The sequence below is a fragment of the Trichechus manatus genome, unplaced genomic scaffold, assembly GCF_000243295.1.
Source record: "Trichechus manatus latirostris isolate Lorelei unplaced genomic scaffold, TriManLat1.0 scaffold00291, whole genome shotgun sequence".
Lineage (NCBI taxonomy): Eukaryota > Metazoa > Chordata > Mammalia > Sirenia > Trichechidae > Trichechus > Trichechus manatus.
In genome coordinates this window covers 256678-270712 of record NW_004444227.1, presented here as the reverse complement: position 1 = coordinate 270712, position 14035 = coordinate 256678, and the positions used below count along the sequence as shown (strand labels likewise).

At 35.3% G+C, this 14035-nt stretch overlaps 1 protein-coding gene across 1 annotated transcript in view; it reads left to right on the top strand.

Moving 5' to 3' along the window:
* Positions 1–14035, top strand: part of STPG2 (sperm tail PG-rich repeat containing 2) — a 265153-nt gene that overhangs the window by 168814 nt on the left and 82304 nt on the right. Inside the window, exon 8 of the mRNA XM_004390246.2 lies at positions 12517–12606. Within this exon, the coding sequence (XP_004390303.2) occupies positions 12517–12606 (90 nt within the window). The remainder of the gene's footprint in view (positions 1–12516; positions 12607–14035) is intronic.

The window sequence follows — 14035 nt, the reverse complement described above, 5'->3', positions numbered from 1 at the left end:
ATATAGTCCAGCTTCTCAGATTATTTGCTCAGCATGCAGATTGAATAGGTATGGTGAAAGGATACAACCCTGACACACACCTTTCTTAACTTTAAACCACGAAGTATCCCCTTGTACTGTTTGAAGGACTGCTTCTTGGTCTAAGTACAGGTTCCTCATGAGCACAAGTAAGTGTTCTGGAATTCCCAGTCTTCCCAATGTTATCTATAATTTGTTATGATCAACACAGTCAAATGCCTTTGTATAGTCAATAAAACACAGGTAAATATTGTGAAAGATTAATTTTTTTTGTTTGTTTTTTCTCTTCAGTTTGGTGTACTTCCCCTGTAGAGCCCACAGGCTTTGAATTTTCTTTGTGGGAAGTTATGAATTATGAGTTTCTTTTACTTAATAACTAGTATTAATAAGTTTCCCTATATCTTCTTACATCAATGTTGGTAAGATGTTTTTTGAGGAATAGTTCATCTAATTTTTCAAATTTATTGGTATGAAGTTGTTCATAATATCTACAAATGATTTTTAATGCCCACTTTTTACTCTTGATATTGATAATTTGTGCATTAACTCTTTTTTTCTTTGATCAGTCTCATGAAGGGTTAATAAAAGTATTTAGCCTTTTTAAAGAACCATATTTTGGCTTTGTTGATGCTCTTTACTATGTATTTGTTTTCTATTTCATTGAATTGTGACTTTATCTTTATTATTTCCCTTCTTCTTTCTTTGGGGTAATTTAATTATTATTTTTTTAATGCCTTGAGGTAGATGCTTAGTTTATTGGTTTTCAGCCTTTCTTATTTTCTAATACATGTATTTTGGGCTATAAATTTAAATCTAAGTATGGTTTTTAGTTGCATTCCACATGCTTTAACATACACCTATGCCTCACCGACTTCTCATTATCTGAGATTTTGCATTTATGACAATAGTAAAACGTCTACTGTTCATCTATTTTGTGCATTAATGATGTATGTCTAGCAGTAATGAACTCTGAGATGTGAGGCAAGAGTAACGCTGGCTGTGATAGTTAAGGTTATGTGTTAGCTTGGCTGGGCCATGATTCTCAGTGGTTTGGCAGTTATGTAATGATGTAATTTGGAGTTATTTAATGATGTAATTTGTCAGCTATGTAATGATGCCATTTTTGTATAATGCTGATTTTTGTGTAACAACCTTTGGAACCTAACCATGTCGATAAGTGAGGAGTGGGTATATAATATTTTCATTGTTCAGTTCAAAACAGTTTTAAATTTGCATGGAAAATAGGGGCACTTTCTAATTATCATTTAGATATTGATTTATAGATTAATTTTACTGTAGACCGAGTATATATTAATTTCATTCGTTTGAAATTTATTGAAATTTGCTTAATGGTCCAGCATATGATCGATTTTGGTAGAAGCTTCAGGTGTGCTTGAAATGTATATTTAGTTTATAGCTTTCTATATATGTCATTTGGGTCATGTTTGTTAACTGCCTTGTTCAAAACTTTTGTACTGTATTGAATGGATTAACCCAGGTTCCCTAGGAAACATGGCCCATAAACTTTGCCTTGGGCTAAGTCTTTATTGGAAGGAAATCCATGGGCCACAAGAGTGAGGGAAAAAGTAAGGCTGGGGAAGAGAGAAGGCAAAATCAAGGCGGTACCTTACCCAGTTGGCCACAGCATCACAAGGAAACACAACTAGTTTCTGGGTCACGTAAGGGTATCTAGAACAGTTCATAGGGGACAGTAGGATGAAGGAAGAGAAACTTATTTGGTGACCCCTTCCCATCTGTCTTTTCTTGGTCAAAGTTTGTTCCATAGGCTCTTCCTGTTTTTGAGTTTACATGACCCCTCCAGGTAGCTGCCATATCTTAACACTCTGCAGTACAGTGCAACATTGAAGTCTGGAAGTGATGGGAAGTGTTTGTCTTCTTGCGTAAGGCCTGGCACCCACCCTGCAGAGGCTCCTGCTACAGTGGGAATACTGGATACTATGCCCAGAGTATGACTCCTACTCTGGGGGAAACTGAGACAGCCAATCATATCAAGAAGAAGGTGAAGGCAGTAGTGGCTGTGGCTCTCTACCTAGCAAGTCTTTCTTCCCAGGGTCTAGGGACAGGTGGGGCTGAGTGATTTGTAGAGGTTCATATTCTGAGTCTGCTACATTAAAAGTTTCATCAGTTTATTCCATCAGTTGCTGAAAAAGAAGTTTTGTCTGGTTCTTATGTTAGTGCTTTCAGTGTTGCCTTATATATTTTTAAATCTATGTTATTAGGTAAATTTAAATGTTGTATTGTGGTATGTTCTTTATGACCTAAAAGGTTTTTTTTTGTTGTTGTTATGAAATATCACAGTTTCTTTAGTAATTCTGCCTTGAAGTCTGATATTAATGTAACTGCACGACCTTCCTCTCTGATAGCTAGTGTATCTTTTTTCCATTCTTCTACTTTCAATATTTTTGTATCTTTATGATATTCCTTTCAATATCTCTCTATTTTTATATTGACATACTATAAGCAGCATATGGATTTTTAAAAATTCAGACTGATAATCCTTTAATTGAAACATAGTTCATTTTATTTCTAATTAATGATTGTCTTAGGCTGGGCCCTCTAGAGAAGCAAAACCCAGTGAAGATATATATATATATATATATATATATATAGAGAGAGAGAGAGAGAGGTGAGAGATTTAATTCAAGAAAATGGCTCACACTGTTATAGAGACTGGTAAGTCCCAAGTCCGTGGGTCAGTTTGGAGGATTCTCTTGACTTATGTAGCTACAGGGGCTGACAAATCTAAGATCAGCAGGTAAGACAGCTGGCTACTGGCTCACAAGATGTGGAGGCCGATTAATCCTGAGATCGGCAGGCAGTATGACAGGTCGCTGGCTCAAGTCCCAAGAACTTGAGGTTGGGACTTCAAGTTAGATGGTGATGAGCTGGATCTAGGATCCAGAGCGAGAGCCTCTCTGGAACATACGTTTATATACTGGAGGCAGGCCACAGCCCCAGGGAAACTCCCTTTTAACTGATTGACTGCTCATAGCAGATCTCATCATGGAGTTGATTACATCATTACATAACTGCAAAATTATGTCATTACATAACTGCCAAACTATGTCATAACTGCCAAACCACTGAGAATCATGGCCCAGCCAAGTTGACACACTACCTTAACCATCACAAGGAGGAACATTTTATAATGATAATGGAGTTAATTCATCAAAGGGATATAACAATCCCAAGAAAATAGCTTCAAAATATTTGAAACAAGATTTAATAGAATTAAAAGAAGAAATTCAAACTCACAATCATAACTGGAGTTTGAAACACTTGTCTCAGTAATTGATGGAACAAGGAGACAGAAAAATATGTAATTTATAGAAGACATGAACAATATCATTAACCAAATTTAGTTAATGGACATTTATAGAAGATTACACCTAACAATCATAGAATACATGTTGTTTTGAAGTATATATTGAACATTCACCAAAATAAACCATATACTGTGCCATAAAACAAGACTCACAAATTTCTCAGAAGATTGAAATCAAACAGAATATGTTTTTGGCCATAATGAAATTAAATTAGGAAAATAACAAAATGATAATGAGAAAACCCCCAAATAGTTGGAAACTAAGGAATACATATCTAAAGAACCTATAGGTAAAAGAATAAATCACAGGGGAAAATAGAAAACATTTTTTGACTTGCCAAGAATAAAAACCAAAATATACTAAAATTTGTAGTGGCTAGGCTAAAGCAGTGACTTTGAGAAAATTTATAATATTAAATGCTGATATTTGAAAACAAGAAATTGTTTAGAATTAATAATCTAAGAGTTTATCTCAAGAAATTAGAAAAAGGAAAGCAAATTCAGCCCATATAAAGTAAAAAGAAAGAGATAATAAAGGTTAGAAACCTGATAGACAATGGTGGGGATGGCATAGGACCAAGCAGTTTCCTTCTTTTGTACATTGGGTTGCTATGAGTCGGAAGCAACTTGATAGCACCTATCAACAACATATGATAGAGGAATTAAATAAAGCCAATATTGATTCTTTGAAGAGATTAAAAGAATTTATTAACCCTTAGCAAAATTTCTCAAGAAAAAAAGAGTAAACACACAAATTAGCTATAGGGTGTAAACAAGTAATATCGAAGTGATATCCCTTTTTCATTAGTGATATTGATTACTGATAATGTAAAGACTTTTCTCTTGCTGGCACAGAAACAGACTTCTTCCTGGTATGTGCTTTGTGAGTGTGATCTTTTAATTACACTTCTGTTTTTGAGACCAAGGAAGTCAGTGCGTCCTTGCTCCTATGTTTGCAAACAAGGGATTTATATTTTGTACCTAAGAGTTTGTTGTTCGAGAAGTGTTTGTGCTAACTATGAGATATGGAGTCTCTGTCTTTTCTCTGTATTTCTTTTCTCCAGTTTTCCCCATACTGCACCTGCTCAATCTTTATTACTTTTGGCAGCTGTTTCTGGAAGTCTTGGATTTTAGTTATCTCCTACTTTCACAAACAACTGTAGTGTGATTTCTTTCTTCCTCTCTCTCTTTCTTTTCCTTTTTTCTGGAGGATATCCAGAAAGAGATGGGGAAGTTGACTTTATTCTGCTATGTTCAAGTTTAATTTCTATGCTCAGGAATTTTAGTTTAATCTGAAGGCAATAAGAAACCACTGAAATTTAGTTTTTGCTTTTCGCTGTTGCTTTTTTTTTTTGGACAATAATATGATCAGATTTACATTTTAAAATTTATTCTTGACTTCTCCTGGTCAAAATGATGTAACAGGGAAGGGATTGATTTACATATATTCATGAATAACTAAAAAAATTGCCCAAATATATGAATAGTTGTTAGGTATTGAACATCAGACAGCACAGGACAGTGATCCTTCAACATCGAAAACAAATGAGGTGAGCTCCATGATTCCATCAGCCTACTGCCTAGATAGAGTTTCCAGTTTGTACCATACAGAAGAGGAACCCAGGTAGGTCCTGGCAGTCTTGTGAGTTGAGGAGATGGAGTCTTAAAAGGATATTTTTCCCAAGAAATTTTACTGCATCCCAGAACAAATCTCAAGAATATTTATAAGAAATTAAAAATGGCCAGCATCCAATAGGGTAAAATCCAGAGTCAGGAATCCAATAAAAAAATTACTAGGTACATGAAAGTTGGGAAATACACCCCATAATGAGGAAAAAACATCAGTTAAACAAGCACAGAAATGACACAAATGATAGAATTAGTAGATAAGGAGATTAAAGTTACTATAACTCTATTCCATATGTTCAAGAAGGTAAAGAATAAGCATATTAAATAGAGAAATGGCAGAAATAAAAAGCACAAATTTAAGTTCTAGTGATCACAATATGTTTTAGAAAAAGTGCATTGTTTGGCGTTAACAGCAGATTAGACAGTTCAGATGTAAAGATTAGTGAACCTGAAGACGTAGTAATAGAAAAAATCCAGAAAAAGAAAAAAGAACGCCTTAATGAGTGAGTTAAGGGACAACTTCAGTGGCCTATATATGTGTAATTGGAGTCCCTGAAAGTGAGGAGGAGTGTGGAGAACATAGAAAATATTTTAAGAAATAATGGCTAAAATTTTTGCAAACTTTCAAAATGAGTAAAACCCACATACCCACATTATGAATTATTTTTCTTCTGCCTGAAAAACTCTATTTAGTGCTTACTCTGGTGCAGGTCTGCTGATGGATCATCAGTTTTTGTTTGTCTGACAATATATTTTGTCATTTTTGAATTATTTGTTTGCGGGTATAGATTTTTAGGTTGGTAGTTATTTTCTTTCAGCGCTTTAAAGATGTCATGTCTTTGTATTATGCATTCTGTCATTTCCATTGAGAAATAAGTTGTCAGACTTGTTGCTTTTTTGAAGGAAATGTGTAGTTTTCTTTGTCTTTGGTTTTGCGTTTGATGTGCTTTAAGGTGTGATTTTCTTGGTATTTATTTGCCTGGGGTTCATAGAGCCTTTGAATCTATAGGTTAATGTGCTTCATCAGTTTAAAAAAATTCTTGGTTATTATCTTTATATAGTTCTTCTGCCACATTCCTTTTTGCTGGTCTTTTTGGAACTTTAATAGTATATATGTTAAACCTGTTTATTATGCCCCAAATAACTCTTAATACCCTTCTGTATTATATATCCTTTTTCTCTCTGTGCCTCAGTTTGGATATTTTCTGCTAAACTATGTTCCAATTCAATAATCTTCCTTTCAGTTGTGTTTGGAATGCTATTAATTGATCAAGTCAGTGGAAACAACTTAAAAACCAGTGGTGAGAGGGAGAGGGAAAGGAGGAGTCATTTCTTAAGGGGTGCTTTGTTTCTGTTAAGGATGATGGAAAACTTTGCAAATGGATAGTGGTGATGGCTGTACAACATGATTTACATGATTAATGTCACTGAGTTGTACATGTAAAAAATGTTGAAATAGTAAATATTTTGTTTTATATATTTCTACTAAAATAAAAAAAATGATCTGTTGAGTTCTGTCCTATAGGGTTGCTATTGAGTTCTTCCGTGTGTCTGTCAGTTTGTTGTGCTGTGGGGGCTTGTGTGTTGCTGTGATGCTGGAAGCCATGCCACTGGTATTCAAATACCAGTAAGGTCATCCATGGTGGACAGGTACCAGCTGAGCTACCAGACTAAGGCAGACTAGGAAGAAGAAACTTGCAGTCTACTTCTGAAAAAAACTAACCAGTGAAAATCTTATAAACAGCTGTAGAACATTTTCAAGATGTAGTGCCAGAAGATGAGTCCCTCAGATTGGAAGGCACTCAAAAGAAGACTGGAGAAGAGCTGCTTACTCAAAGTAGCAGCAGCCTTAATGACATGGACGGAGTCAAGCTTTCGGGACCTTCATTTGCTGACATAGCACGACTCAACATGAGAAGAAACAGCTGCAAACATCCATTAATAATAGGAATGTGGAATGAACGAAGTATGAATCTAGGAAAATTGGAAGTCATCAAAAATGAAATGGAAGGCATAAACAACGATATCCTAGGCATCAGTGAGCTGAAATGGGCTGGTATTGGCCATTATGAATCAGAAAATCATATGGCATACTATGCTGGGAATGACAAAGAGGAATGGTGTCACATTCATCGTGAAAAAGAACATTTCAAGATCTATCCTGAGGTACAACACTGTCAATAATAGGCTAATATCCATATACCTAGAAGGAAGACCAGTTAATACGACTATTATTCAAATTTATACACCAACCACTTGAGAACAAAGATGAAGAAATTGAAGATTTTTACCAACTTCTGCTGTCTGAAATTGATAAAACATGCAATCAAGATGCATTGATAATTACTGGCAATTGGAATGTGAAAGTTGGAAACAAGAACGATTGGTAGTTGAGAAATACAACCTTGGTTATAGAAATAATGCCGGAGATCACATGGTAGAATTTTGCAAGACCAGTGACTTCTTACCATTTTTCACCAACATAAATGGCAACTATACATGTGGACTTCACCAGATGGAATATACAGGAATCAAATCAACTACATCTGTGGAAAGAGGTGATAGAAAAACTCAATATTATCAGTCAGAACAAGGATGGGAACAGAACAACTGTGGAACAAACCATCAATTGCTCATATGCAAGTTCAAGTTGAAGTTAAAGAAAATTAGAACAAATCCACGAGAGCCAAAGTATGACCTTGAGTATATCTAAAGACCATCTCAAGAATAGATTTGACACATTGAACACTAATGATCGAAGACCAGACGAGTTGTGGGATGACATCAAGGACATCATACATGAAGAAAGCGCGAGGGAATTAAAAAGACAGGAAAGAAAGAAAAACCAAATGAATGTCAGAAGAGACTCTGAAAGTTGCTCTTGAACGTAGAGTAGCTACAGCGAAAGGAAGAAATGATGAAGTAAAAGAGCTGAACAGAAGATTTCAAATGTCAACTTGAGAAGACAAAGTATTGTAATGACATGTGCAAAGACCTGGAGATAGAAAACCAAAAGGGAAGAACATGCTTGACATTTCTCAAGCTCAAAGAACTGAAGAAAAAATTCAAGCCTGGAGTTGAAATATTAAAGGATTCTGTGGGGAAAATACTAAATGGTGCAGGAAGCATCAAAAGAGGATGGAAAGAATACATAGAGTCACTGTACCAAAAAGAATTGGTTGATGTTCAACCATTTCAAGAGGTAGCATGTAATCAAGAACTGATGGTACTGAAGGAAGAGGTCCAAGCTGCACTGAAAGCATTGGTGAAAAACAAGGCTCCAGGAACTGACGGAATACCAATTGAGATGTTTCAGAAATTGGATGCAGCGCTGGAAGTGCTCACTTATCTATGCTAAGAAATTTGGAAGACAGCTACCTCACCAACTGTCTGGATAGATGCATATTTGTACCCATTCCAGAGAAAGGTGATCCAACAGAATGCGGAAATTATTGAACAGTATCATTAATATCACACACAAGTAAAATTTTGCTGAAGAACATTCAAAAGCAGTTGCGGCAGTTCATCGACAGGGAGCTGCTAGAAATTCAAGTGGGATTCAGAAGAGGGCGTGGAACAAGGGATATCATAGCTGATGTCAGATGCAGGGAATACCAGAAAGATGTTTACCTGTATATTATTGACTATGCAAAGGCATTTGACTGTGTGGATCATAACAAATTATGGCTAACATTACAAAGAACGGGTATTTCAGAACACTTGACTGTACTCATGTGTAACCTGTGCATGGACCAAGAGACAGTCAGTCATTGGAACAGAATAAGGGGATGCTGGTGGTATTAAGTCAGGAAAGGTGTGTGTCAGGGTTGTATCCTTCCACCGTACTTATTCAATCTGTATGCTAAGCAAATAATCCAAGAAGCTGGACTATATGAAGAAGAACGTGGCATCAGGATTGGAGGAAGACTTATGAACAACCTGCAATATGCAAATGACACAACCTTGCTTGCTAAAAGTGAAGAGCACTTGAAGCACTTAATGATAAAGATCAAAGATCACAGCCTTCAATATGGATTACACCTCAACATAATGAAAACAAAATTGCTCACAACTAGACCAATAAGCAACATCATGATAAACAGAGAAAATATTGAAGTTGTAAAGGATTTCATTTTATTTGGATCCACAACCAATGCCCGTGGAAGCAGCATCAAGGATTCAAACGACACATTGCATTTTGCAAATCTGCTGCAAGATATCACTTTAAAGTATTAAAAAGCAAAGATGTCACTTTAAGGACTAAGGTGCGCCTGACTCAAGCCGTGGTGTTTTCAATTGCATCGTATGCTTGTGAAAGCTGGACAATGAATAAGGAAGACTGAAGAAGAACTGATGCCTTTAAATTGTGGTGTTGGTGAAGAATATTGAACGTACCATGAACTGCCGTAAGAATAAACAAATCTGCCTTGGAAGAAATATAGCCAGAATGTTCATTATGAATGAGGATGGCGAGATTTCACCTCATGTTCTTTGGACATGTTATCAGAAGGGACCAGTCCCTGGAGAAGGATATCATGCTTGGTAGAGTAGAGGGTCTGCAAAAAAGAGGAAACCCTCAACGAGATGAATTAACACGGTGGCTGCAACAATGGGCTCAAGCATAACGATTGTGCGGATGGTGCAGGACCGGGCAGTGTTTCGTTCTGTTGTACATAGGGTCGCTATGAGTGGGAACTGACTCGTCAGCACCTAACAAGAATTGAGTTCTTACTTTCAGATAGAAGTATCTCCTGCTTTTTGAAAGTTCACTTTATGCAACTTCACTTTTTACAAAAGACCTACATTAGTACCTGTTTTTGCTAACCGAGAGAAATCCATAGAGGATTTTCATTTTTACTAGCAGAACTAGCTTTCAAGATTTCTTTTGCAATGAGCCATTAAAGAGGCAGCATGTACCCCAAGCAATGAGAGTGGAGTTGCCAAGCTCCTTCCCCAGGAACTTCAATCAGCATCTCATCATCAAGCCACATATGTTTGAACTGTGTCTGTGAACATTATATGTCAGTGTTATTTTAGTTTTATGGTCTTTTGGTAGGTTATTTTTTGTATCTTGGAATGTGCAAAATTTTTTTTCCATATAACTTCATGGTAATTGCTTCTTTACTTTATGCCATTTTGGCTTATGAAAGATTTCATAGGAATGTTCTACTTTTAGATATTGGGGATAACCTGTATTTTATTTTTCAGTTCTAGAATGTCTATTTAATTATTTTTTTTATAGATTTCACCCTACAGGACAGAGTAGAACTGCCCCATAGGATTTTCAAGGAGTGGCTGGTGGATTTGAACTGTTGACCTTTTGGTTAGCAGCTGAGCTCTTAACCACTGCACTACCAGAACTACATATCACCTATGGGTCGTTGTTACTATCTGTGGGTCTTTGTTATTGTCTGTTTTTCTTCTCTTGATTTTTGATCATGCCTCTGTGTTTTAGCATGCTACATAATCTTTAATAGAATGTCAGATAGTGTATAAAAATATTGCAGAGAATTTAAATGGTGTTGTTTTCCTCTGGAGAGGCTTCACACTGACAGAGGTGAGAGATGAACTTAATCTAATCACAGATTATACCAATTACAGTTTTGCTAGGACTTCATTTACCTTTGATTTGTCCAATGTCTTAAGTGTACTTCTGTCAACTGTGAGCCTGACATGTTCAGGGCAATTCTGTCTGGCAGGTTCTGAACTGTAATCTTTACTGCCTCGGCATTTCGGGATTTTTTTGGCTTAGATTTCTAGCCTTGCTGTGCCTTCACCCCCTTTGCACATATCTTAAGGGGAAACAGGCCATGTGTTTTGAGGCTCCTCAAATCTGCAATTTTGTCCTTTTGGCCCAACAAAACCACAATAAGTTGGTTTTTCAGTTTCTTAGCCTTTTGCCAGGCCTAAACCCAGAATCATAGCCTGCGTTGCTGTTACCAACAAATGCCCCAGGGAAAAAGCAGCTGCAGATTGATAGCTCACCTCTCAGAAGTTCTGCCCTCTCCAGAATTTTAGCCCTCTGATCTATGATTACAGCCTTGGAAACCCTGTAGGGTAGTTCTTCTGTGTCCTGTAGGGTTGCTATGAGTCAGTATCGACTTGATGGCAATGGATTAGTTGATTTTTGGGTCTGTGATGCTTCCACAATTCTAAACTTCTAAATACAGACTTTTATTTGATTTTTTTTTTTTTAACTTACCTTAGGTAGAAATGAGGTCTTCTGCAAACTACTCATTTCCTCTAAAGCCAAAGTCTTCCAGTGAGTTATTCATTTCCTGGACTTGGTACTTCCTGTGCTCTAAACAGTAAAAAATTACAAAATGTTTTAGAAATTCTGTTATAATTTATATTACCACCTACATGACAATAATAAAATTATTATAAAAGCAATTATTTTTCAACAGCAATAAATTTGTATAACAACCCTGTGAAATAGTAATGGCTCAGATGCTCTATACTTGAAGACTTTCACATTTTTACAAGATGTTGACTGTGATTGCTTGTTCTGTTTTCACAGTGACAGCATTTACCTATTTTCTTTTGAGTGGCTAATTAGGAATTATATCATGAGGAAAAGAGGGGAAAAATGTCAGCTTCAGCATTTGGGGTAGAGAGGCTGATAGTTTCAAAGATACAGTATATGAGTGATGGGTTTTTAGGAGATTAATGTTACCAAAAATATAAACAAATATGGAGAGAGATCAAACTATTTTCTACCATGTATCACATTCTGAAATATGAAACATGAATATCAAATTCTGAAATAAAAACAGTGAGGTATATTAAAACAGGAAAATAAATCCTCATCCTTTTTCTATACACAAAAAATGTTGCTGCTGGTTATACACTTTAAGTTACTAGAAATGGCTAAATTATATGATAAAGCAAAAAGAGTATAATATTGTAAGGATTAATTGCTAATTAAATTTTTAGATTACCAGTCTCCTTTAGCTAATTAATTTACATCTTCAATGCATATAAGATATTTTGATATTTAAGAGAGTATTTATTATTTTTCTTTGAAAGTTTGTTAATCCAGGATTGTCATATGATCAAGTTAAATTATTATTATATTTTTATTTCATGTGTTAATAATCAGTTATTAACAAATAATACTATATAATTGGCCAAGTACCTTGTACTCATATATTATTGAGATCACTGCCTGCTGGTTATAAAACAGAACAAGAATTGATGTCTGAATTTAACATTAGAATATAGCTAATAATTCACGCTTAATGTGTTTAAATAATGTATTTAGATCCATCTCATTTACCTAGAGGTTCATAGAATTAACTATTTTTCTGTTTTAATGTCTCATTGACTTAAAGGTTTTTACTTCCATATCTTATTTTAAAAAATTAACCTTTTAAAGAATATATATTTACCACTATTTAATGATGGAACAATATTGCTGAGCTTTGCTGAAAACTTATTATTTATAGTGCCACTTGTATTGATAAAAATAAGAAATGATACCCTTTTCCTCTTCCTTTTTACATGCTTTTTGTAATTCACAGGTCAGTGGAAGTCCTGAACTACCTAACTTGACTAACCAATATGCTGCTTTCTTGTCAAGAACAGAAAGAACTACTAAACTATTAGATATGGTAAGAAGACTCCTTTATAATCAAACCTATTTGTAATATAAGAATCCTGGAGGAGATTGAATAACATAAACATTTTATTAGGCCTGTAAGTGGTACCCTGGTAGTCTGCTGTGGCATCTTTGGGTATTCTGAATACGTCTATATTTTTAAAGTTCAACAAAATATTTGAAGCTAAGCAGAAGCTCAGTGTTGCTCTGTGAGAGTATTACATGGAACATCCCTGTAGAGTCAGAGAACATTCATTCTAAGGACATACAGGAAACTGAAACGTCTATGATTTGGAAGGTTTACTTTAGATTCAAGCCAGTTTACTCATAAATGTAATTTTTTCCCATTTTTAACTTGAATCCATCTGGAAACCTAAATCCTTAGTGAATTTTTCATTCCTGTTAATCTGTATTTTAAACTGTGTTTAAGTTTTATTTTGATCTTTTACTAAATTTAATCTGAATGAAATAGTCAAGTATTCATTTTTAAATTTCACCTACTATTTTCAATTTATGTGATATTAGTCACTTATTTAGTAAATGGAAATTCTGTTGAAAATATTTATAAATAAATATAAATAAAAAAGTAAAAGATCAAAATAGAATTTACAGTTAAGACATTAGAGTCAATAATGATGGCAGAATGTAGCCTTGTATGCACAAGGTGTTGTTAAAATCAATTTGTGTAGAAATTGGACCACCATTGTAAGATATTATTAAAAATAACAAATTACGAAAACAGGATCATCAACCAGGTTTTAAAATGTAGCCAATCAACCAGAGCGGTAGCATTGCTTGCTAAGTGAGGCAATGCCAAGAATTGATGTGATAATATTCTCAATAGTAAAATAACCAGTACAAGATCAGGATGAGCTAATTTAAGGAAAGGGAAAATGCTAGTTAAATAAATATAACTGTGAATAACTAAGAAATCATGTTGTTGTTGTTAGGTGCCATCGAGTCAGTTCCGACTCATAGCAACCCTGTGTACAATAGAACAAAACACTGCCCAGTCCTGCGCCATCTTACAATGTTAGAGCTCATTATTGCAGCCACTGTCAATACATCTCATCGAGGGTCTTCCTCTTTTTATCTGATCCTCTACATTACCAAGCATGATATCCTTTTCCAGGGATTGGTTCCTGCTGATAACATGTCCAGAGTATGTGAGATGAAATCTTGCCATCCTCTCTTCTAAGGAGCATTCTTCCAAGACAGATTTGTTTATTCTTTTGGCAGTCCATGGTATATTCAATACTCTTCACTAAAACCATAATTCAAAGGTATCAATTCTTCTGTGGTCTTATTCATTGTCCAGCTTTTGCTTGAAAATGAGGAGATCGAAAATACCATGGCCTGGGTCAGGCACACCTTAGTCCTCAAAGTGACATCTTTGCTTTTTTAACACCTTAAAGAGGTCTTTTACAGCAGATTTTCCCAAT